The sequence below is a fragment of the Peromyscus californicus genome, unplaced genomic scaffold, assembly GCF_007827085.1.
Source record: "Peromyscus californicus insignis strain IS unplaced genomic scaffold, ASM782708v3 Scaffold_19__1_contigs__length_69161282, whole genome shotgun sequence".
Taxonomy (NCBI): domain Eukaryota; kingdom Metazoa; phylum Chordata; class Mammalia; order Rodentia; family Cricetidae; genus Peromyscus; species Peromyscus californicus.
The window spans coordinates 58,135,044-58,161,348 of record NW_026294491.1 but is presented as its reverse complement, the minus strand read 5'-3'; the positions used below and the strand labels follow the sequence as shown (position 1 = coordinate 58,161,348).

General features: G+C 44.9%; 1 protein-coding gene across 1 annotated transcript in view; it reads right to left on the bottom strand.

Moving 5' to 3' along the window:
- Adgrf1 (adhesion G protein-coupled receptor F1) overlaps positions 1–26,305 on the bottom strand; it is a gene marked incomplete at its 5' end in the record, with an annotated part of 34,134 nt that overhangs the window by 7,704 nt on the left and 125 nt on the right. Inside the window, 10 exons of the mRNA XM_052743981.1 lie at positions 2,759–2,818; positions 4,347–4,388; positions 6,651–8,015; positions 10,152–10,340; positions 11,943–12,106; positions 14,390–14,541; positions 18,977–19,035; positions 20,602–20,702; positions 22,660–22,833; positions 24,448–24,602. Of these exons, the coding sequence (XP_052599941.1) occupies positions 2,759–2,818; positions 4,347–4,388; positions 6,651–8,015; positions 10,152–10,340; positions 11,943–12,106; positions 14,390–14,541; positions 18,977–19,035; positions 20,602–20,702; positions 22,660–22,833; positions 24,448–24,602 (2,461 nt within the window). The remainder of the gene's footprint in view (positions 1–2,758; positions 2,819–4,346; positions 4,389–6,650; positions 8,016–10,151; positions 10,341–11,942; positions 12,107–14,389; positions 14,542–18,976; positions 19,036–20,601; positions 20,703–22,659; positions 22,834–24,447; positions 24,603–26,305) is intronic.

Here is a 26,305-nt window from a genome sequence, read left to right as displayed (position 1 = left end):
TCGCAAGAGCACTGACAGGACATGTCAGAAACAGGGAGAGGTGCTGCCGGGCATTTGAGCCTTCACGTCTCTGTTTTGTTTTCTGTCTTTGATTTTCAATGAGGAAAAACACAGACTTCCTGCTCTGAAGGGCAGGGAGTGCCCCGCCTCATTTTATTCACTGATGTGTGTTCTTTTCTGTGACTTCCTCCTTTTCCTGAGACTACACAATAACATCAGCCTCACACCTTCTGGGCTCAGCGGTTTGAGTTCAAGACATAATATTAAAATCACCTCTTTGAGCCACTGTGAAGCTTTCCTCAGACCTCTGGCCAATGGGGTACAAGTCACAGGACAGGGGCCAAGATGGGTTAATGTTCCTGGCATCCACAGCAGTACTCTGCTATAAACGGAGATCAAGGGAGCTCTATGATGATTTCCTCAATGAGCTGTGATTTATTTTACGTATACTTTTTTGTGTATGTGTAAGGATGCCACATATGTGTGGGAGAGCACAAAAGCCAGAAGAGTGTGTCAGATCTCTTGGAGCTGGAGTTACAGATGGTTATGTGGTACCTTGAGCTCCTGATCTTCTTGCCTACACCTCCCTAAACATTAGGATTATAGTTGTTGTCTTAGTTACTCTTCTATTGCTACAAAGAGACACCATGACCAAGGCAATTCTTATAAAGGAAAGCACTTAACTGGGGCTTGAGTACAGTTTCAGAGGCTTAGTCCATTGTTATCATGATGGGGCATGGCAGCAGGCAGGCAAGCATGGTGCTGAAGAAATAGCTGAGGGGTTTATTCTGTCCCACCAGCAAAAGGAGAGAGGAGAGAGAGACACACACACACACACACACACACACACACACACACACACACACACACACAGAGAGAGAGAGAGAGAGAGAGAGAGAGAGAGAGAGAGAGAGAGAGAGAGAAACTGGGCCTAGCATAGGCTTTTGAAACCTTTAAGCCCACCTCCAGTGACACATTTCCTCCAAAAAGGCCACACCTCCTAATCCTTCTAATCCTTTCAAACAGTTCCACTCCCTGGTGATCAAGCATTCAAATACATACATACATACATACATACATACATACATACATACATACATACCTACATATACATATATATATACCTACATATACATACATACATACATATATATATGTATATATGCCAATAGAGATCATTCTTATTCAAACCACCACTGTGGTGTACCTCTACACTTTTTTATTTTAAAATTCTACTGTTTCCTATAAAAATCTCTGAACACTCATGTAAGTTTGTATGTACAGTTAACTTGGATGACTTTTTACCAAACAGAGACATCTCTACTTTAGCACTCTTTCTGAAAAGTCCTCCGTGTCTTGTCAAAAGTCTTACACTAACTTTGAAAGTAGAAAATGTGTATGTGAGTGCTGTGCTATAGCACACCACCCACAAGGGCACTTTTGTAGAAAGAATGAAGCAGCAAGCCACCCCCACCTCACCCCACCCCCACCCCCAACCCCATCCTTCCTATGCAAACTCCTCAGGGTCTGGACTGCAGCCCTAAACGCTGGGGCTATCAGGGGACCAAAATCAAACGTTTTATCCACTCACAGCAAACAAGGCAGTGGACGAGGGGGAAAAGCAGACATGGGAAGAGAAGAGAGTCTCCCTCCCCTCCTCCTGGCTGAGAATCAAAGAATCTCATGAATGAAGTTATGAATGACATTTACGGGCAAAGTGTCACGTCACAGTGCCCGATGTGTACTAGGGATTTCTTTAATAATTTTTCTGTTTGTTTTGCTTTTTTCAAGACAGGGTTTCTCTATGTAGCCCTGGCTGTCTGGAACTCACTCTGTAGACCAGGCTGGCCTCGAATTCAGAGATCTGCCTGCCTCTGCCTCCTGAGTGCTGGGATTAAAGGCATGCACCACCACTTCCTGGCTCCTTCATTTTTTTTTTTAACCTCTATTTTTAAGTCACCTATACAGTACACCTCAAGAAATATCTTACCATCTTGTTTATTTTTTTTAAGTTCTATTGCTAAAAATAAGTTCACCAGAGTATTATTTTTACCTAATTTCTAAAATCTTTCGAACAGTGTAACTCCAAAGTCACTGAAATTGTATACGTAGCTATGGCTAAGACACTGTAATGTGACTCTCTTGAGAAGTGGTCCCACTGTGTGCCACTGTCCTCCTCTAGCCCTCCCTCCCCCCCCCTTTCTTTTGGTTTTTGGAGACAGGGTTTCTCTGTGTAGCTTTGTGCCTTTCCTGGATCTCGCTTTGTAGAACAGGCTGGCCTCGAACTCCTGAGTGCTGGGATTAAAGGCATGCACCACCACCGCCCGGCCTCCCTCCCCCTTTTTAATGCCCATACTTAAATGCACATTAACATGTTTTCTTAGTAAACTCTAACCTTGCTTCACACTGGCCCGCCTTGAAATTCTTTTCTGCATTCTCTGTCAAGAAGACCACCTTAATACGGAGCTGACACAGTTTCTGAACACTCTGGCCACTACCAGTGGCTGGTGGCAGCATAGAGACCCATCTCTGGCAGCCCTGACACAACACCATAGGTCTTGTAGGTTTCAGCCTTCCTATACATTTGCCCAGGCCCTCCTTACACTGTAGCTCTTTATCCATCAGCCCCGGCTGGGCACCATACCAAGTAATGATGCCAGAAAAACAAGGGCCTTCCACAGAAGTGAGCTAGCCACAGACGATGTAGAGGGAAAAATGCAAAGCTCCTACTTCGTGCCTCGGAGCTGGAAGACATTACCTTTGATGTTTGCTTCTGTGAGCTTAACAGAGTCAACTTATTGGACAAAAGTTGCCGCAGCTGTCGGGACATCCAAAAAAAATGGTGAAAAGAGAGAAATAATCAGGTGTCAGCATATTAAGAAAAAAGCCCCCTTTAAAACTGTTAATTAGCAACATCACTTCTAAGCAACACATTTAGACCATTACACAAACATGTAGTAGATGACTCTCACAACCTCACTTCCTAGAAGCAAAACTAGAATCCAGCATGAAACAGCAGTATCTAATGCATGAGCATCTGGCAATCATTGCTGGGGTGAAGTTTATCCATGGAGGGAAGGGTTTGGTTTCCTAACCATGTGTCTGGTGGGAACATGGCCATCACTAGAAAACTGCCTGTAAATGGGTGGTAATATATGGCAAATGAGTTTACAATAAAATCTTTTCTATTTTTAGTATTATTGATTGATTGATGTGTATGAGTATTTTTGCCTGCATGTATGTCTATACACCATGTGTGTGCCTAGTGCCTGTGCAGGTCAGAAGAGGCAGCTGGTCCCCTGGAATGGGAATTACAAGCGGTTGTAAGTCATCATGTGGGTGCTGGGAACCAAACCTCTGCGTCCTCTGCAAGAGCAACTCCAGCCCCAATAATGAAACCTTTTTGTCTTCTTACTGAAACATCAATTACTGCCTTTACTCTCAACATAATTGCTTGCTACTTGGGAAGGAAAATGGAGGGGCATGGTTCTTCACAATTTTTTTTTCTATTTATCTTTCATTAAAACTAATAGTCGCCGGGCGGTGGTGGCGCACGCCTTTAATCCCAGCACTCGGGAGGCAGAGCCAGGCGGATCTCTGTGAGTTCGAGGCCAGCCTGGGCTACCAAGTGAGTTCCAGGAGAGGCGCAAAGCTACACAGAGAAACCCTGTCTCGAAAAACCAAAAAAAAAAAAAAAAAAAAAAAACAAAAAAAACCAAAAAAAACCTAATAGTCTTTTGTTGGGAATTTTGTTTAGTGTGAGAAACCACTTAGCATTCGATAGCCTGGAAATGTGGAAGTTGTGTCCTTCCTGCATATTTTGAATAAACGGGCAAAGGAATTCAAGGCACAAAACAGAACTCATCCCCTCAGAAAGCAATCTGACCTTTGGCCATTTCCAGAGCATAATTTAAACTAGAAAGAGATTGTCCTGCTTGCTTGGGAGGCAGAATCTCTCTCCTCTTGCTGGTCTGGAATCCTTTGTGTACCACAAGCTGGCCTGGAACTTGTAATCCTTCTGTCTCTGCCTTCTGAGTTATTGGGATTCCAGATATGTACAACCTTCACCAGGCTTAGAAAAATTAACTAGAAAAGGTTCTCTCTCTCTCTCTCTCTCTGTCTCTCTCTCTGCTGTGATATTCACTTTATTTGCTATTGAATCTATATGCTTCATCAGCAAGGATGGCTTACGTCCTTCGTCTCCTGGATGAGTCTGTCTTTTGTAAAATTATAGAATTTTATTACCTAAGTACCCATCATGTGTATAAAAAGGCCTTGGAACTGAAGGGGAGGTTTTTAAATATGCCTACATTACATAATGAAGGAAGAAATGAATATACACATACCTTATTATCCAAGAGAATTCCAAAACAGAAGATGAAAAATCCCTTTAACAACCAAAAGCAAAAAGAGTAAATCATATGTATTATATAATCTTTTCTTCTCCAGACAAGAAATAATCTATATATTATATGACACAATTCTATCATCATGTCAACCTTACTATACTCTAATGTTGACTTTTTTTCTCTCTTTTTGGAGGTTAGGCCACATTCTATAACCCAGGCTAGCCCACATTCTATAACCCAGGCTAGTCCACATTCTATAACCCAGGCTAGTCTGGTACTCACTATAGGCCAGGCTGGCCGCAAAGTTGTGATTCTTCTGCCTCTCCCCCTTGCGTGCTGGTGACAGCCAAGCACTCTATGCTCAACTTGAACTTGTTTTCTTGTTTGCCCTCCTGCTAGACTGTAGGTTTCTAGAAGGCAAGAATAGTGTGAGCTCTACAGTGTCTGGCACATGACCAAAGGCTCACAGCTTGTTTTTCATAAGTGTGTTAATGAGCAAATGATTGAATGAATGAGGTTGTAAACTCATGTGGAACTTCATCCTCGACTGTGGTGCTGTTCAAAGCCCCAGATAGCTCCCAATGACTGCGTATCTTAGCCTTTCTTTAGACCAAGCACTTCATAAGCATTTATCATGTACATGCAATGGCAGCAGGCCCTGAGCTTCAGCATCCCTGTGGCCAGGAGGAAGAAGATGGTCTCTGTGAGGAACCTTCTCTTCAAGTATGTCTCTTAGAAAATCTTGGCAAAGGCTTGCTTCCTCCCAGTCAGAGACCCTTTCATTCATGCCTGTCAAATAGCACACTGCTCACAAGCCTGCCCTTCCTAGAGCTGTTGAGACTTGTCACCATTGGGTGCATGATTTCTGTGACTTCATCTGTGACTAACGCCTGCACGTTAACTGTGGTGTTGACTGCCACATCACCTCAAGGAAACTCTCTCAACATTTACTGAATCGGAGCACTGTACCAGGTGCTGAATTACCTCTCCTAAACCTCAAATTGTTCCCTCACCATTACTGTGGCCACTACTTGTCAGCTGGGAGAACTGGGGGACGCAGAGACTAAGAACACAGTTGGTATTTGAGAAAAAACACACTTGACTCCAGAACCCAAAAGTAAGACTACCATCTCTTTGAGTCATTGTCCTCGGTGGTCTGGCCCGAACCCGCAATAAACCATGGTTGAAGACTTTCTCCCAGACACATCAAGACCTAAGGATTATTTTTTCCATTTATTCTGAACACTTTCTGACTATGGAATATAAAAGCCACCCTGAAGAGTAAGGATCAGCAAGTTTTTTTGTGGAAAGACTAAATTGTAAGTCTTTGGGTCTTTGTAAGACACATAACATCTGTTTCAGTTCCTCTGCTTTGGAGAGAAAAGAGCCATAGGTTCTATGAACATGAACAGGCATGGTTGGGTCCCAAGAAAATGTTATTTACAAAATTTGCCTGTTAGTGTCCGGTTGCTGGCCTCTGTTTATTAAATTCCAGGGAGTTGTTGCTTTATATCTGTCAAGGCCGACAAGTACTTTTGAGTTATTTCTCTTTCTTTGCTTTGTCAGAGATTTGTATGAGAGATGACTGCATCAACCACAAAAGAGATAAAATGCCAGTTATGTGAACTCTAATAGATTTAAACTCTGCAGTGGGTTACTGGGAAAGTCTAGAATTCTGCTTTGGTATGACATGAACTTCTGGAGAAAATGGATGGGTTTGTCTTCTCACTGTTTCCATGCACTTTGTGTTATAGACTTGTTGGAGCCAAGGAGATGAGATCATCTTCATCCACTAACCCTAGTTCTCTATACATATTCCATTGACAGTGTTCAGTTGGAACCTCCAGCTCGCTCCTGCAGAGTCTGAGAAGCCCCATTTCTCTTTCCAAACCCTACCTTCTCAGAGAATCTTCAACAAAGGAAAGGGGCCAAAAAGCCCAGTTCCATATTCTTGGCAGCTACGGTGACTCTTCCCGGAAGTTGCCAGCAGCCTAAGTCCCCGCCTAACGTGTTCAGTTCTTTACCACACAGGCACAAATCCAGCTTGGGGCAGACACATCATCACCCCTCACCTCCAAAGCTATATTATCTCCCTGCTTTAGTTTAGGTGTGTGACTTCTCCTGCCTCCATCTCTGGGACTGGAGAACTTACCCAGGAATTGCATTGCTCAAATAAACCTGGTCTTTTACTTTTTCAATTGGGCTTGATCTAGCTTACTGTGTTGGCAGAGAAACCTATTATTAGCTTATAGAAAACCTACTAGATAGGAGTACATAATACATCATTCTTATTTTTCTTACCTGGAAAGCATTAAGCAAAGCAAAAAGAACATGCCAAGCTACATTCTGGCTGTCCACCATTGTTCCTATCCCGAAGCCCCAGGTGAGCCCTAGCAGTGGGGTCAGAATGAGGAGGCTCTTTCCCATGCGGATGGCAGTGGCCTTGTCGTCCTGACTCAGTCTTTCTCCAACCGCTGGCCTCCAGAGCTTCCTAAGGACCAGCAGCACCACAGTCAAGTTCACGGCCACAATAGTCAACGCAGGAACAACAAACGCCAAGAGGGGTTTGCTCTCATCAGACCAGTTAAGCCAGCACACGTTGCTCCTTTTGTAGCTGTTGCTAGGTTGAGTGGCGGCAATGGTAATGACAGATATAAGGAGAGGGCACCCGTAGCCCAGGCAGAACCCAGTAGCCATCATGGTGGGCAGAGCCATGTGATGGAACACGAGGATGATTCGATAAGCCAGCAGGGCGCTGAGCACAAGCATCCAGAAGAACAAAGCGAGGTAGAAAAAGTGGGTAAAGAACACGGCAGCCACGCAGACTCCAGAAGGGCTGACAGCGGTATCCACGGTGGCAGCAATGATAAACCAAACATCAGCAATTAAGAGTGACAGGGCGATGTTCACCAGGCAGACATGGCGTGTGTATGAGGTTTGGCTTTTCTTGGTCTGCTTCCAAAACAGAGACTCGATGATCAGGCATAAGATTAGACTTGCAATGGAGATGCCCAGTCCGATGTACGTAAGCCATTTCACCACAGGGACAATCGAAGAGGGGACGAGGGGAGACATGAGCACAGAGAAGGAGGTCAGGTGCATGCATCGGCACAGCACTGTGCCTGGAGTTTCATTCACGAGTTGGCAGCCTACGTTGCTCCACTGCAAATGACTGAAATTCCAAAACACACAATGAGGCTGGCTCAGGTTTCCCTTTATCTTGGAAAAGTTCAGGAAAATTTCATTGATGGAATTGTTTTGGATAAGTGTCGTTATCACCAGCCCATTGATCCGTGCATTTCCTCCGTGGGTAATGGGTAGAATGTTCCCAAAGGTCAATGAGGCCATGCTGATAATAGTCTTTGGATGGGATTCCTGGAATTGATCTGGTTCAATAAGCACGTGGCCTCGGATGGGCAGAGAGGCGTTTTGTTGTAGCATTTCAATCTGATAGTTGTAACCCTGTGTGCTTTGGATTTGGGTCCCTTTCCAGTCGATGGAGTTTCGAGAAAAATTAAGAGGCAGGGCAGTGGGAGGTATGAGAGTGCTGATGTTTTCCAATGTCTGTAGCAGCTTGGAGCTGGCATCCTTTTCTTCTTGTAATAAAATTGTCCAATTAGTTATGGAGGTTGAGTTCAGAATATGATCAGCTATGTTGATGACATTCTGAAACATAAGAATCGAAGTCAGTTTAGGTCTTCTTAGAGAGAGGAGCTAAGAGTGAAGGTCGATCTTATGAAGGGAAAAGGCCATAGAATTGGCGAGTTGAGGATCACAGAAAAACTCAGGACTTCCATTAGTCCTGTCACTCAATCCAGTACAAGTGTTTGTGTAAAGAAACTTGGGCCAAGATCGCAAGATACCTCAGTGAGTAAGGTGCTGCTGCCAATCCTGGTGACCTGAGTTCAAGTCCCAGAACCCACCGGACTGAAGGAAAGAGCCAACTCCCACAGGTTGTGCTCTGGTCTCCATACACATACTACAGTGTATGCAGCCCCCCCCCCCCCCCCCCCCCCCCCACACACACACAGAGAATAAATAAAATCCAGAGTGGTCATCCCAAGGAATCTGCAATCACAGTAGTGCTTTTCTTCAGCATGTAGGAATAAGCATCCTGCAACACACAGGTGTGCATTCCTTCATCCCTGGGATGGGGGAGGTGACTGCACTAGTGAACAGCTACAGCACAAAGACAGGAGCATGACCTCCAACAGCTTCCTTGCTTCTTTAGCTAACGTTAGAATTTGTTTTTGTTTTATCGTATTGTATCTTATTTTATTATTAATCTCTTAGGAACCTGTTCTCTTCTAACGAGAGGCCAAAAGGGGTGGATCCGGATGGGAGGGAAGGTGGGGAAAAGTGGTTGGAGTAGAGGAGGGAGGGGACTGTAATCAAGATACAGTGTATGAAAAACACCTGTTTTTCCATTTGAAAAGGCTTGTGAATTCATGTCACAGGTGCTCAAATTTCAATTCCTGGGTTTTTGTTGTTGTTTACTGCATAAGAATATCCAACAGTGATCCTTAAAAAACAGTGCAATATTGAACTGTTGCCTGGGGAGATGGCTCAGAGGCTGAGAGCACTTACTGCTCTTTCAGGGGACTCACTTCAAGTCCCCCATCTTCCTCCTTCAGCCTTTCAGGGGCTAGAACTGCAGGCCTGTGCCAGCAGGTCTTACACTGCCATTCTGTTTGTTCTTATTCTTAATTGAAAATTGATTTTTTTTCATAAAGTCTATTCTGATGAATATCCCCCCTCCAGTCCCCCCACCTCCACCCCCACCCAAATCCACACCCTTTCTCTCTCTCATTAGAAAACAAACAGGCATCTAAATAATAACAATAAGGTAAAGTAAGATGAAATAATAGCAAACAAACCAGAATAGAACAAAACAGACAATCGGGGGGAAAGCCAAGAAACACATAAACACACAGCTGCACACAAACTTGCACACACAGATTGCACACAAATCCCATAAACACACAAAACAGGAAACCACACTGTGTACTCAAAGGACCTGTAAGAAGCACATGGGGGTTGCTCTTAAGTGTGGTTTGTATCCCCAGTAAGACTCTATTGGACAAAACACATTAGTTGTACTGCCATTGTTATGGTGACCAAATATTATCCTGTCATGGATGAATACCAAAATTTAAATATCTAAACTAAACCAGCCAGTTCTTACACTGTGCACTGCAAAGGTCAGAATTTACAAAACTTAAGATGATACATATTATAGATTACAAACATCAAGGATTGAGGTGTAGTGAGCATTGGGCCCCAGGTTCAGTCCTCACTATGGGGCCTGGGCAGAGAAGAAATGAAATATTAATGCCCATGTTCAATAGTGCAAAAGCTTACCCCATTCTCTAAGCCTGAACCTTCACAAGCAGTCTGTTTGTGGGCAGATTTGAATTTAATCTGTTTATCCTATGAGTTCATTGTGCATTGAAAATGCAAAAAAAAAAAAAAAAAAAAAAAAAAAAAAAAAAAAAAAGCTCACACTGGGAATGTTCCATGGCTTCTCTGTTTTTCTCAAGAGTTTCTCCATCATCCAGGCTCTTGTTACACCTCCCACAAGATGTAGCATTTGAAGTGAGACCTTCAGTCTGGGTGTAGTGGTACAGGCCTGTAATCCCAGCACTCAGAAAGGTAAACCAGGATGGTTTCCAGGAGTTCAAGGTTAGCCTAGCCTATGTCTTGCAGGCCACGTCAGCCAGAGCTACATTGTGAGATCCAGTCTCGAAAAATGCCAAATTATAAATAAATAAACTGAGCCCTTGAAGAGTAGAAAGACCATACCTTCAGGGTCAAGTTGGACACAGTGAAAGATTTCTCCAGTGACAGGGATGAAATGTCGCTCAGAAGTGACACCACTGAAGCCAGGTTCCCAGCTGTGGTGGATGAGCTTTGCTGAACGATGGCAGAAAGATTTTGCACCAAAGAAGACACATCTGCTTCTGTGATGTTGCCTGCAATCATACTGAAATTCTTTAAAAAAAGAAAAGAAAGATTAAGCTCTAGGGGGGGAAAACAGAAATGCTTGCACATCATTAGATTGCAAATCAGATGTCTTGTCCACAGAACAAACAGCGCAGTGTATCAGCAGATAACTATACAGCAGTGGCAAACAGCAATGACGTGTTCAACGCTTCTGATACTCTAGACCCTGTGCTAAATGCTTAATAATGCTTTATAGGAAGTTGTTGATTGAACAACTTCAACGCTCTTTGAAGGAAGTAGTGTTATTATTGATATTTTAGCGCTAAGGGAACTGGATCATGAAAAAGTCTCTGAAAGACTTTTTCAAGTACATCACAATCTCAGTTGTAGGAAAATGGATAATGACTGCGATTTGGTGATATTTGCAAGGAGTACTCAGCTAAAAGTGGTACTGCCAGTACCGAGCTCTGCCAGTACTAATCCTGTACTTCTTGTACAGAGTGAGAAAGAGATGGGCACATGAGTCAGTATGGCTACTGGGCTTGGGTCAACCCCTCTGCACGGCTGGGTTTAGAGTCTCACTTCTTCCTTCAGGCCCATCTACTGCTGCTATGCTAGGGTAACCGAGAGAGCGGCGGCGGCGAGCGGGAGTGTTTGCCTCCATCAACACGGGTTGACCCAGGATCCCAGATCCCACCCAACCTCCTTGCTCTCCTCAGCTGACTGTACTGCTCTCTGCCTGCCCTCACATCCGGGATCAGGGAGTTCTAACTACTGCCGTGTTCAGAACTGGGCCAAGGAAGGACAGCGCAAGACTAGACGCCAGTGGCTCCTGCTCCTCATCTACAGGTGCGGACACAGAGGGCAGAAAGGGACTGGAGACTGTTCCGGGATGCTTTGTGCTGAGACACGCCGCCGTCCTCCTTTGGTATTCTCTATTGTGGGAGGGAGGCCTCTGCTGGGATGGAAACTCTACTCCGTATGGAGGTCTGCTGCAAGAGCAATGGCTGAGCCAGTCTGGAAGACTTTTTTTTTCCCTGTGATTTCAATTCTCCTGTTCCTGACCCTTTACCTCCTCTTTTCTTTGCTTTTTCTTTTTCTTTTTTTAAATACAAAGCTGAAATGGAAGCCACCACACTGGAATAGAAACTAAGGGACCTTGTTTCCAGATCACTATTCTTGTTATCACTGGCTGCTTTGTCTCTTGTTTCCTGAAGATTTAGATTTAGATTTTCATATGCAAGGTCTATTGTATGGGTCACCACTCCCTCCCCCGTCCAACCTACTCGCTATTCCAATAGAAGATATTTGTACGTTCTCACTTATATTAAGTATATTACCCTGACTTATGCTTCCCCTTAGGCTTCAACTCCAAGGCTGCTTGGATTTCCAAGTCTAGCTTAGTCGCTGTTTTAGCATCTATTGTATCTGTAAGCACTGAGTGCCTTCACTCTACTAAGACAAAACCGTTAACTCAGGCATTGTCTGACTCTGCTCATCATGCTCACAATCAATGGACCAACAGAGACCTCATATTTTTGCACTCTATCTAAAGATACAAATAGTCACATTTGACCCTCTACCTAGGCACACTCTCTGGGTGATGTCCACTGTGAAATTCAAACTGCCAAGTTCCTAAAAATGCGTCACCTTCTTCAGTTCCGCCAGCTGAGAGAGCACACAGGACTCCTTGGTGACCTGCCACCCAGAGCGCCGGCACCTGACGGTGATGTTTCCGGTGAAGCCGCTGCTACAGGGTAGAATATATTCATCATCCTCAGACCCGAATCCAAAGGAGATGCTGTTACACTGGGCTGGAAAATAACAGGTACATGGGGGGGAAAGACTCCAGAACATTCTAGCGCTCTACAACAAAACTGCAGCGTTGAAGTGATTTAGAAGTTACATTTGCAGATTTAAAATCAAGTGGGCATGGCAGCCCACCTTTAATCCCTCCAGCACTCAGGAGACATGAGCAGAGAGTTCTCAGATCAATCTGGCTAGCCAAACTAGCCGGAAACGATGAGCTCCACATGCAGTAAGAGACCCTGCCTGGATATATAAAATGAAAAGCAACCGAGGAGGAAGACACCCAACATCAACCTTGGGCCTCCACGGGTACACATATGCATCCGTACATTCTTGTGTCCACACCTGTGCAAACCTGATAACCTTGAGGATGCCATAGAACAAAGAATGATAGTGCAGTTGGAATACGGATGATTGTCACTGCGACATGACCCTTCCTGCCATGTACTTATTTCAAAGCTGCTTTTACTGCATCACCAATGACCCTTAGAGTATATCCTCCCATGACTGGAACTAGGAGATGGTATTATCGAAAGCCAGGTCCTCAAGGCCTGGAAACTTGATTTCTTCATTGTCCTGTTCTGGGTCTGACATATCAGATAGTGAGTGTTGACTGAGTGAATGTTGTTGGCAGACAGTGACAGAGGTTGTGACCGGAGATACTCAAGGATGAATTTAAAACATAAAATGAATACACATCTATTGCTAACTGCAGACCTCCTGATCTGCATCTTATATTTCTTGCAGATCCAGCCCTGCATCACCTACCCCTTCCTTTGCATACTCTCTACAACCACTGGGGACCACATGCCATTTCTCGGCTTCTGTGAGATCAATAGATTCTTTAGGACTCCATACATGAGTGAGGACATATAGTATTGATCTTTCTATGTCTGGCTTCTTTCATTTAACATAATGTCCTCTAAACTCATCCATCATGCCAGAGGCAGCAAAAATCATCCTTTTCTGGGGCTGAAGAGTACTGCATATCAAAATAGCTGGCCAGCGTTCGTTGACTGTTTCCATTGAAAGGAAATCATAAATGTTTGAGGTGATAGATGTGCTAATTACATCATTACACAATGTCAGCAGCTCTCAAAAGAGTACACTATCATCCCATAAATGACTATTCTGTGTCTAATTAACTATTTTTAATATTAGGCATACCGATGCACATCCATAATCCCAGGACTCAGAAGGCTGGGGGAGGGGGCTTGAGAATTGGAAACCAGTCTGGGCTACAGAGAGAGACTCTCTCTCAAGAAATAGAAGAGAGAGAGAGAGAGAGAGAGAGAGAGAGAGAGAGAGAGAGAGAGAGAGAGAGAGAAGAGAGGAGAGGGAGGGGAGGTGAGAGAGGAGGGGAAGGAAGGGAGGGGAGAGAGAAGGGGAGGGAAGGGGGAGGAGAGGAGAGGAGTCCAGAGGGGAGGAAAAGAAAGGAAAGGAAAGGAAAGGAAAGGAAAGGAAAGGAAAGGAAAGGAAAGGAAAGGAAAGGAAAGGAAAGGAAAGGAAAGGAAAGGAAAGGAAGATGTGTGATATTTGTTTTAACCATCAGCATCAACTCGACACAGTGTAGAATTAATTACCTGGGAAGGGAGTCTATGAGGGCTTGTCTAGATTGGGATGGTGTGTGGTAGGTCTGTGGTGGATTTCCTTAACTGGCTTAGCTGAGGTAGGAAGACCCACTTTGAATGTGTCACCATTCCATGGGCTGGATCTTGGACATGGATGTGACTATAACTAGCTGTTTCAGGTCCTGCTGCCTCTACTTCCCCCAAAGATGGACTATAGCCTGGAATTATGAGGCTTATAAACCCTGTCTCCCCCAAGTTGCTTTTATCAAGGTATTTTATCTCATCAAAAGGAATTGAACTAAGACAGTGTTTTTAAAATGTAGAGAGAGGTGGGTGTGTGCACTTTCGCCTTGGGTCTTTAGGTGATGAGTTAAAACTACCATCAGCTCCAAGGCGTTTCCCATGTGTCTATCAGCAAAGCGCTGCTGAGTCATGTCCATCACAGCCTGTATGAGTCAGTGCTGCTGAGTCATGTCCACCACAGCTTGTAGTGTGGTCAGTGCTCCAGCACGTTTATCTGAGATGCTCAGATCTCCAATTAGTAACTATCAGAGAGTCAGCTGAGGTTGAGTGGTATGGGGGTTGGGGAGGCTGCCAGTTTCTACTGAAGGTAGGTTTTAGAACAGTTCTCTTGGAAACAGGCATCTACAATCTACTTTCTGAGGACATCATGCAGACTGATGAAAGATTGGATCAAAGATGGAAGCCCAGCATTACCTTCCCCGAACACTCGAAAAGAGCCGTCTTTAACTGAGAACCGCCTTCTCAGGGCCACCATCGCCTTGTCCGTCACCTGCTCCATGGCAGACAGGAGCTCATCTGTGGTACTGGAGCCGGTCACTTCATAGCCAACAACGATGCTTCCTTTTCTGCAGTGAGGAGTGGGAGAAAGTAGAGATTCTCTATCCCTGCCTTTACTCTCTCAGGACAAATCTGTGAATGCATGGTATGGAGTCCACAGGAATGAAGCAAGCAGATTGTCTATGTGCCTTCATGGAGCTGAGAAATAAGCAAATGCTCCCGCCCCCCCACACACACATGTGTGCACACATACGTATGCACACATACATTTCTATCCGTGCATGCATATGTACATGTCATTTGCATGCACATGCATACCCGTATGCATCCTAGCATCCATGTGTGTACACATGTACGTACATATGCCCACAGTCATTTCTAAATGTTAAATGTTATGAGAGACAGGTAGAGAGTGGCGAGCATAGAAGGCAGAAGCAAATGCCTCACGCTCTATGCAGGCAGGGTGGAGAAGGTTTCTTGGTGGAAAACATCCCTGTTTATTTTGACACAGGCCTTTAAGATGATGTCTTAGTCAGGGTCACTATTGCTGTGATAAAACACCATGACCAAAAGTAACTTGGGGAGGAAAGGAAGGGTTTCTTTGACTTACTCCTCCAGGTGACGGTCTATCACCAAGGAAAATCAGGGCAGGAACTGAAACAGGGCAGGAACCTGGAGGCAGGAACTGAAGCAGAAGCCGTGGAGGAATGCTGCTTACTGGCTTGTTCCCCATGGCTTGCTCAGCCTCCTTCCTATAACACCTAGGACCACCTGCCCAGGGATGGCACCACCCACAATAGGCTGGATTCTACACCAATCAGTGATGAAGACAATGTACTATAGACTTGTATACAGGCAAATCTTATGGTCACATCTTCTCCATTAAAAATCCCTGTTCCTAGATCTGTCTCTATCTTGTGTCCAGTTGACAGGAAACTAATCAGCGTAGAGGAGGAGACCAGTGATGAGCAGCATTCTTGATGGCATGCACGTATCTGTAAAAGTTCTGGGACAGGCAGAGTGTGACCATCTTGAAGACTGGAGTGACTAGTCCAATAACGGAGAGAGAATGGTAGGAAGTAATACAGGGGAAATAACGTCGGGAAAACTAGCTAAAGGAAGGTGGTATGGAAAGCAGGAGGGTGAGCCAAGAAGGCAGTGGTTTGACTTGAACTAGTTGGCTAACCATTTCTGTGGAAGCATTTAGACTGAGGTTATACTTGGCAGACTTGCTAGGAAAGCAGGTTTGGGATGTGCAAGAAAGAAACCAGTTAACAATAACTTCACCAGGACACCCACAGAACCAACTAACCTGGGCTCATAGGCGCTCACAGAGACAGAACTGACAACCAGGGAGCCCGCATGGGACTAGGCCCTCTTCATATAAGTTATAGTTGTGTTGTCTGGTCTTCGTGTGAGACTCTGAATAGCGAGAGCAGAGGCTGTCTCTGACTCAGTTGCCTGCTATGGGGACCCTTCCCTCCTACCAGAGTGCCTCATCCAGCCTTAATAGAAGAGGAGGTGCCGAGTCTCACTGCAACTTGATATGCCATGGCTGGTTGATATCCATGGAAGGCCTGCCCTTTTCTGAAGAGAAGGGGAGAAGGAACGGATGGGGAGGAAGAGTGGAGAGGGAGGGGAGGACTAGAAGGAGAGGCGGGAGGGGAAACTGTGGTCAGGATGTCAAAACAACATAAATAACTACAAAAAAAAGAGAATAATTTCACAGAATGGGAACAAAATTAGTGTGTTTACGTAGTGGAATATTATTGGACAATAAAAAAGGGGGGACTCACAGCTGCTGGGTAAAACAAGAATGAACTGCAAGGACTTCATGCTGAGTGATAGAAGTCAGGTCATTAAAAAAAAAAACAAATCAACAACAACAACAAAACCTGACCTTGCATTTGTATGACATTCTAGAGCAGGTTAAACTAACCTAGGGAAGTTGAAATCAGCCCCAGTGGCTGCTTCTGGTGGAGAGTGTGGTGGTAGCCATGGAGATTGGCTGTAAAGGAACTGGAGGAACTGGAGGTATTGGAGACAGTCTGACTGGGCGGGACAGGCTGCGTGCAGCAGGTCAGACCTGATGGAACTGTGCATTGACAGTCTGTGTACAGCGTGATGTGTTCATTACACCTCATACAGCAACTGAGAGCAGAGCGTGGCTCAAGATTTGAGTCCAGCAACTGGAAGGTCAGGTGAGAAGACAGTGGAGGAGGTGACTAGTCTGGAGTGAGTGGGCGGAGGGAGCAGGGGTGGCCATGGGCTCGACATGCCCACTGGAAGAGCAAGCAGAAATGTCCAGTTGGTGGCTGACATTCAGAGTTCAAGGCCAAGACAGGTGACAGGCGAAGCCGCAGGTACACAGAGAGGTTCCGAAGCCACAAACACACTCGAGAGCACGCACGTTGAGGAAATGAGTCCTATGGTTAGTCCAAGAGATCAGCACTGAGTCACCTTCACTCTTGTTTTTCCCTCTGTAGGCCAGGCTGGCCTGGAATTCACCACAGAACCCAGGCTGGCTTGGAACTTGCAGCAATCCTCCTGCTGCAGCTTCCTAAGTGCTGAGATTACAGGTGTGAGCCACCATGCCCAGCTGCCTCTGTTTCAGTGTTTTATTTTCTGACTTTAAAAAGATATTTATTTTAAAATGCTGTTGTAATTAAGTTTAAAATACAAATTTTAAAAATATGTATTTTTTATTATGTGTATGTGGAGAAGGGGGATACACGAATACAGGTGCCAGGGAGGCCAGAAGAGGGTACCAGATACCTCTGGAGGTGGAGTTACAGGTGTTTATGAGCTGCCTGATGGGGCTCTAGGAACCAAACTCAAGTCCTGTAGAAGACCAGTATGTATTCTTCACCCCTGGGCCAACTCTCCAGGCCCCCAGCTACCCACATTTTAAAGATAACAGAATGCAGACACAGAGAGAAGCCAGGTTAGGAAATGAGAAATTGGCCGGAACTTCTGAAGCCTCCAAATGCGAACTCAGATGGCTTTGCTCTGATACGGCCCACCCTGTTCCGCTTGCCGACTCTTTCCCTACCTATTGTTCATTTTGTTTTACTTTGAAATAGGGTCTCCCTGTGTAACTTTGAATTCACTGTGTACTCTAGGTGAGTTAGAAATAATGGCAATTCTGCCTCCACCACCCAAGCACTGGGATTACATTCATGTGCCACCACACCTGGCTGTTTTCTCAGTTTTTTTTTTTTTTTTTCGTTTTTCGAGACAGGGTTTCTCTGTGTAGCTTTGCGCCTTTCCTGGGACTCACTTGGTAGCCCAGGCTGGCCTCGAACTCACAGAGATCCACCTGGCTCTGCCTCCCGAGTGCTGGGATTAAAGGCGTGCGCCACCACCGCCCGGCTGTTTTCTCAGTTTTTGACTGTAAAATTTCTGAAATTAAATCTCAGTTTCATCTAGTAGTTCACTGACAGCAAAGACAAAAAAGAAAAGAAGACAGATAGAAAGAGAAAGGAAGAAAAAAGAAACAAAGGAAGGAAGGAAGAAAGAAAGAAAATAATGATCCATTATACAGATTCAATAGAAGAAAAAGGAAGCCATGTTCTTCTCTGCATTGGATTTTGAAGAAAATTACTCCCATGGGACTTTCTAAATGACTTTATGGAATAAGAATACATTTATAGCCAGTGTTGCTGAAAATTTCCCATGACTGGTTTGAAGTTAACCGTGGAAAAAATAATGACTCAAGTTCTCTGACCTCTAAGCTACTTCCTCCAGCAAGCAGACTACAAGTAGCTGGCAGTTGATGCACACAATGATCAACTCCAAATAACTTTGAATTGAATCATAAACAAAAGGCTAATTTACTAAATATCTCTTTATTTGCTGTAGACAGTGACTTCTGAGTTTTGAACCACAGCTTATACTTGAGACCTGCACAGAAGGACTGTTTTATCCAAGGTTCCCATCGTGACTCCAAATTATACACCATCATGTCTTTGGTGGTAGAAAAATGCTCATCTCTCTACACCCACATCCCTCATGCCACCCCTCACCTCTTCCTGAACCTATCACCATGATTCCCCCTTCCTCTCAAGTTCCTACCTACACCCATATGTTTACAATACTCTTTTTAATGTGTGTGTGTATTCTTCCGTGCATTGTGTGTGTGTGTTCACATGCACACACATGTGTGTACTTGTATGTGGGGACTAGAGGATGACCTCAGGTTGTCATTAGGAATGCTCTCTACTTCTTTTGAGACAGGATCTCCCACTGGCCTGGATCTCATTAGGTGAGTCTAGCTGGCCAGTGGACCCCAGGGATCCCCTGTCTCTCCCGCCTCAGCCCTGGGATTACATGTGTGCACTACCATGCCAGGAGTTATTATGTGGGTTCAGGGGTCAGACTTCAGATCTCAGGCTAAGATATCTCCCTAGCTTTGACTTTACAATTCTGTCAAGACCAGCAGGAACATCACTGGGCATTCTCAGGACCGGTACAGAATTCTCGAGCAGCCCTTCTAAGACTTACCGAAATTGGGTGACCCGAACTGACTCAAAACCGCGGATTCCTCTGTATGCTTCTTTAAGCTTAGAAAGAAAACAAATGACAGTGTTCCGATCTTTGTCCTCGCACATCAAAGAAACAAAATTGGAGCAAAACACAGATGCAAACAACAAATAAACCAACAGCAGATGAGCAAAGAAAGAAGGGACCCTGGGAAGAAGTTACGTGTCAGAACAAATACAGTTAAAATAACAGCTGAGAACACATGCACACAATTTATTTTTGAGGATGCTAGGAGTGTGTAAATGACCAGAGGCTGGGGAGGTGGCTCCATCAGGAAAGAGATTGCCACAGGAATGAGGACTTGAGTTCAGAATCCCAGCATTCATGTAAATGGGGGTACACAGCCACATACATCTGTAACCCGAGTGCTGGGAAGTAGAGACAAGCAGATCCTGGAGCTGGTTGGTCAGTCTAGCCACTTGGTGAGTCCAGTGGGAGGCCTTAGGCCTTGTCTCAAAAATAATAACAATGATAATGTGTGGGCATCTTTAACCAGAAGGCACTTGGCATCTGCCTCTGGCCTCCACATGTGGACGGATGGTGTTGGAATAAGGGGAATAGGGTAAATGATATGGTAAATGTACCCAGATCTGTGCTCTGGCATACTGACTGGTGTACTTCTTACGTGACTTCACTACGAAGTCAAGTTTTGTTCAGTAACCCTTTTCAGCTTCTAAGAGATGCTTTTTTATGGAACTAATTAAAATGCTGACGATTGAGTTTAGGTTGTGATCATTTAGTATGTGTAGTTAAAAACCATAAAATAGTCAAGGATCCTTAGTATAGCATTCAAATCAGCAAGAAAAACCAAACCCAAGTCAACTGATAGAATCTCAGGAAAAACGCTCAAGGAACATCAACTGTGGGCAGAGCGAATAGGGGCTCTGTAAGAACTCATCAAATGTAAGTCACTAAATATGTAGTAAGGGACTAAAGAGTTGGCTCAGCAGTTAGTTAGGAGCATGCAGATGGCCTGACCTCCTCTGTTCCCAACATCCACCCATAGGTCTAACTCTAGGGGATCTGCCTCCCTCTTCTGGACTCTGCAGGTACTGCACTTATTTCACTCACATACCTACACACACACACACACACACACACACACACACACACACACACACACACACAATTTAAAATTAAATACATCTTTTAAAAATATGTTATTAAGGGGCTAAGGTGATAATTAGTCAGTAAAGCACTTGTCTTGCATGAAGCCCCAGGACCCACATTAAAAAAAAAATCCAGATGTGATGGTGCATGCTTATAATCCCAGCACTGAGGAGGTAGAGACAGGCAGCTCACACAGACTTACTAACCAGCCCAGGTGAATTGGTGAGCCCCAGACCAAAGAAATCCCTGTCCAAAAGGAGGGAAAAGCGGGAGGAGAAAGAAAGGGGGAGGGAGAAAAGAAAACACATTTGAGGCTGTTTTCTCTGTTCCCCACTTGTGCGTACAGTACCCACATGGGTAACCCCTATATGTAAATATGCACACATATAAAATATGGATCAAATACGTGTTCTTATTTGAAGAGCATCTGAACTCATGGTTAGAAGGAAAACCCTCACATAATAAACAGTGCTTACTTGGTTTTCAATTCCAGTTGTGAAGTAGGCGTAGACAGCAGAAGATGAATTCCAAAGGTCTTTGGCAAAAGTTGCAGTAATTTCAAAAGTGCCCCAAACCTCTATAGGAAGTGGGGAAAATAGATACAATAAATTTCTAACTTGATTTTATCAGCAGCATAAAATTATGAAAGCACAATTCAGAACCCATGGTAGGTATTTTTACTTATTTATTTATTTGTTTCCCCATAATTCTCAAAACAAGTCACTCAACACTGTGTGTGTGTGTGTGTGTGTGTGTGTGCGTGTGCGTGTGCACGCGTGTGTGTGTGTGTGTGTGTGTGTGTGTGTGTGTGTGTGTGTGTGTGTGTGTGCGTGTGTCTGTGTACATGGAGATGGGATGTTTGGAGTCTGTCTCAATTATTCTCGACCTTATTTTTGGAGACAGGGTCTCTCACTGAACCTGGAGCTCATGAATTCTGACAAATCAGCTGGCCAAAGAGCCCAGGGATCTAGAGTCTCTGCTTCCCCTGTTTTGAGATTCCAGTGTGCTCAACTGAAGATCCAACCTCAAGTCTTCAGGCTTCCACATCAAGCACTTTATTGGCTGAATCATCTCTTCTGCCCCAACACAACTTCCAAGCTGTATGCTAACTCTCACAAGCCCCATGTTTACTAGCTCAGGGCTAGTGCTCCTCTGTACAGAGCTGGTCTCTCTGTGGACATCTCCTGCTCAGTCTTCACTCAGGGTCTAATCATCAGCTACTCTGGAAGCCCTTCTGTGGTCCCCAAATGCAAAACCCTTCTACCTCTGAATTCCATCACTACTTTTTCCATCTAGCTATACCTGTCTCCACAGTACTGTGGGAAGCCCCTCATGAGCACATTGCCTGTCTGAGCCTTCTTTCTGTTTCTTGCTGATGGATCAGAAATGGGTCTTCTTCCAAAATGTGGGCTTTCATTGGCTTTGGTGAAAAAAATTCTTTTCTTTCTTATATTACAACCCAGCCTCCCCCACTAGCCTGATAGTTCATACATAGCAAGACAAGTGCTTTGTGGCTTCTACAAGGGTTTACTCTGGAACCGAACATGAAGATGGTCCTTAATAGACACATGATGCCATAACATGAATTGCTGTGGTCCTGGGAAGGAGAAGTAGGCATGTCCAGTTAAACTGGACTGCTTCTGGCTCCTCCCTCAGTATTTCCTCATACCTAAAACCCAGAGCTTCAAGATGACTAGAACAGTCTTTCGGAAGCTCCTCCTCCTCCTCCTCTTCTTCCTCCTACTCTTTCTCCTCCCCATCCCTTTTCCAACTCCTCTTCCTTCTCTTCTCTCTTCTCCCTCTTTGCAGACAGTGTCTCAAACTATAGCCTAGACCGTCTGAGAACTTACTATGAAACCTAAGCTGGCCTCAAACTTAAGGCAACCCTCTTGCCTCTGTCTCCAGAGTGCTCAGATTACAGGCACCAACTCCCATGCTCAGGGGAATTTTCTTAAAGTCCATTAAGGCCTGGAGTCCATGTCACTAGCCTCATCTCATTCTTCATAAAACAGAAACATGTCAACAGTGCTTTCCCTAGTCTCTAAGGCTATATACATTGTGTGTGTATGAGTGTGTGTGTGTGTGTGTGTGTGTGTGTGTGTGTGTGTGTGTGTGTGACTTGGAATATATTTGCTGCAATCCAGAGCAGGCCTTTCGATTTAACTACCAAGTGTTCCTCCTGCATTCACACATCTAGAATCAATGCTGGGAAAGAAAAGAGAGCAGAGAAGGAAAGCATCCTGGCTCAGGCAGTTGCCCACTTGGATTACAGTGCATCTTTCTAAATCTCAATAGAATTCTGCAATCACAGAGCCCAGCTGCATGTGTCTAGGGGTTGAAACAGCATCTAAACATCATCTTGTGGTTTGGGATCTGCTGCACTGAGGAAGCTTTCACTGGGTCTAGACAAATCTAACGGGGCACCTCTGCCTCACCACCACCCTTCAGCATCAGCTGCCCTCAGCCAGGCAGAGTATATAATACTGTCTGTGTGGCATCCTGGGACGAGAGTACCCCAACCAAGAGGTACTTACTTGCTCTCTCGCAGAAATTAACACTCTGGCTGAGGTCTTTGAGAGGGCAGTTACAGCTTGAGAGGGGTCCAGCTGTGTGAAGGTAGCAGTTCTGGGGATCAAGGCAGGAGGGAGGAAACCAGGTATAGCTGTCTTCACAGGCACACTCCGGGAACCCCTTCAGGCTTCTGCAGTCTACATATAGAAAAAGAAAGAGAACACAGCTTCACCCGTGTCTGCTTTCTAAATCAACTTCTGCTCAGTCTTTGGCTCTGACGTGGAATCCGAACCAAGGCTTTCTCAGCAGAAGCTGGAAGGATGGCAGTGTGTTTAAGATATAGAAGTGTCCAACTCCAGAGACTCTGAAGTAGCTGTGAAAATCCTAGCAAAGACAAAAACCCAAATAGCTTGGCTTGGCATCCAAAACAAGACTCCAGATCCCACCGGTACCCACTGTGATGGAAGGAAAGGCAGAAGGGCACGGTCACCACATAGAATTACTGACAGGGTCTAAGGGAATCTGCCTGTTATCTCATGGAGTCCCCATGCATCCACCTTTCAGCACTCCAAGGGAGACCTTCACAGCCGCATGCCAGGGCTGGAGACATGAGTCAGGGTTTAGGAGCTCTTGTTGCTCTGCAGGGGACCTGAGATTGGTTCCTAGCAATCCTGGCGGCCCACAGGCATCTAGAACTGCCACTCCAAGGCATCTAAAGCCTTCTGCTGGCCTCCTCGGGTACCAAGCATGCATGTAGTGTACATATATACATGCAGGTAAAGTACTCATACATGCTGAGTATGGTGGCACACTCCTTTAATTCTAGGACTTGGGAGGCAGAGGCAGGAGGATCTCTATGAGTTCAAGGCCAGTCTGGTCTACAGAGCAAGTTTCAGGACAATCAGGGCTGCACAGAGAAACCCTGTCTTGTGAGGGGGGGACACTCATACACAAAAATTTTAAGTGTTTAAGTGTTTTAAAAGCTTAGAAAGGCAGAATGATTTGGAGGTGGGGTAATGATGAAAATGACTACCAGTCAATGTTGTGCATTTGTTCTTTTGTGTTGGATCTGACATGCCCATCAAAAGCCTTCCTTCTTAACAGAAAGGTGAAGGGCGGGGCTGGGCAGAGGCGGGCAGGGACGTGAGGGTGAGACAGTCTAGGATATGTCTGAGAAACATACATGGGAATGTGTAGTGAGTGCTTGTCAAACTTTACCATGCTTCCTGGAACATTTCACCCCCAGAGTTTCTGATCCAACACATGGACTGAAGAATTTGCATTTCTATCTGGTTCCCTGCTCCTGATGGTGGTGGTGATCTGAGTACTTTGGGACTCACAGCTTTAGCCAAGTCATTAAACTTCTCTGGGAACCACTTTTGTGTTTTGAGTTACCAAGTATTTCTTGCTATCTTCTAGATACACACTGGGATTTCATATCCTGGCTTCATGAGGCTGGATGGGGTCATAGAATAAATTCTGGCCAATAAGATAGAAACAGAATTAGTGTCTTCCATTCTCAGCCCAAGATTGTCATTGGCTGTAAGATGGTCTCCAGGGTTTCATTTCTTTGTTACTCAGAATAGATACATTTGAAATAGGATCTCGTCCATCAGCTGGTACCTGAGCGACAACCACAGATACAGCTCCTTTGCCAACATACAGTGCACATGTCCCATTAAGAAGAAACATTAGGTCTTGATGCCACAGAGCTTATGTGGAATGATCATTTTTCACAGCACAGCCTGCCTACCCTGACTGGCCCGCCCCTCTCCCCATGTACACTCCCAGTCCCTGGGCAGCTAATTTACGTGTGGTGGCCTTCACTCTGATGATCTTGCTGGGCCCATGTAAGCATGGTGATGGGGACTTCAAATGCTTCAGAAATCTTTTCAGTTCTCTCTTCTCCCCGGGATCCCTGTATGTCATCTGAAGCAACACCTCATACTCCTGGACTGGAGGGAGAGAGAGGTTATCAGCAGGTCTCTGTGTGAGGGGAAGATCACTTAGCCGTCATCACGTCCTGCTTAGAGCTCCCGGGCTGTCCCTGACACTGGTCACTACATTCTGCACGTCCAGACGTTGACTTAACACTTGCACAAGCAGACGCGCCTCACACATGCCTCGTACAGACCTCTCCTCCCACTTCTGCTAGGCCAATAGTTCCCGTGCTCTCTGTCCTACCCCAGACTCAAGCGGAAACAGGCTTGAACATCCTACTCACCCTTCCGTCATACCTTAGCTTTGGTTTCCTTGAAATATCTCCAACATAAACCCCCCAACCTCACCCTTTCCAAAGAACTTGTTTTTTAAAATGTTCCACTAATTAGTGGGAATTTGGGGATTTGCTTGAAATACAAAAGCAAAACACAACCAGACCTTAGCTTATATCTGTGCACACTTACCTCCAGCTACTCATTTCTGTAAATAAACAAGTTTCCATTTTTGCCCCAAAGATGAACCTTCTGTACCTGGGGCTCTGGTGTCCTGGGCTTCCACATGCCAAACCCAATCTTACCTTGGGGCTTTGCATGTGCTAACTCTGTAGCCAGAATGACTGGGTTCAAATCTTGTCTACAGTTCCTTGGGAGTACCTCCAAATGGTGGGGAACAGGGTAAATGTGACCCTGTTCACTTTCCCAGGAGTCAGTGGTACTGACACCAGATAGCTTGGATTAAATCCTGACTTACAGCCCCTAGCTCTGGGCCCTAGTTTCATGGTCTCTAAATAAAGATGACCTTGAATAGTCAAAATGTGAGTGTGATGGTTTAATTTATATAAAAGAACTAAACACAGCCTGGCATAGTGACAGTCCAATAAATAAATAAATACTTGCTGTATTTTATTGTCATTGTTATTGTTGAAGAGATCCTGTTTGTGGCATTCCATATTAAAGTTATTTTTTGTTTCATTTTCCTGAAGAACTGTAGTCTTGCACTGGGGACATGGTTCATGCCAAGCCTAGCACATGGCCATATGTCGTGTAAGTGTACTTAAATGCATTGCATGCCAGAAAGTTTGTTGTGGACTGCGCTAGAATCTAGCCATCATCTGTGTGGGTCAATGTCTTCATAAGGAAATACATTCAGTGTTCCAAACATTGGGCCTGCGTGTTGACATCCACACCAGGACTCATCCCCAAGCTGAGAGCTCTGCACATTAATTACATTCATAGGCACAAGAGAAAAGGAACAAAGAGCAGGCTCCTGTTGGGTGTGGTGCAAGATGCTCATCCCCCTTGTCAGCTCGCCTGGATTTGTAGTCACCTAGGAGATACACCTCTGGAGCGGTATTTGAAGGCGTTTCCAGAGAGGTTTAACTGAGAAGGAAAGCCCACCCTGAATGTAGATGGCACCATTCCAGGTGATGAATAGAAGAGGAAGGAGAGGAAGCACACTGAGCACCAGCAACCATCCCTAAGCTTCCTGAATGTGGACATGGTGTGACCAGCTGTCTGTTGCTCTTTCCTGGCATGATGGACTGCATGGGCTCTGAAATCATGAGTCCAAATTAACCGGTCCTTCACTGCAGTGCTTTGGTAAGACATCCTGCCACAGCAGCAAATAGACCAACTAGTACACCGAGTTTTTTTTTTTAATCCTTAAAAACATCTTACCCAAGAATTACCACTATTCTCATTTAACAGATTTGGATAATTCCATAATGTG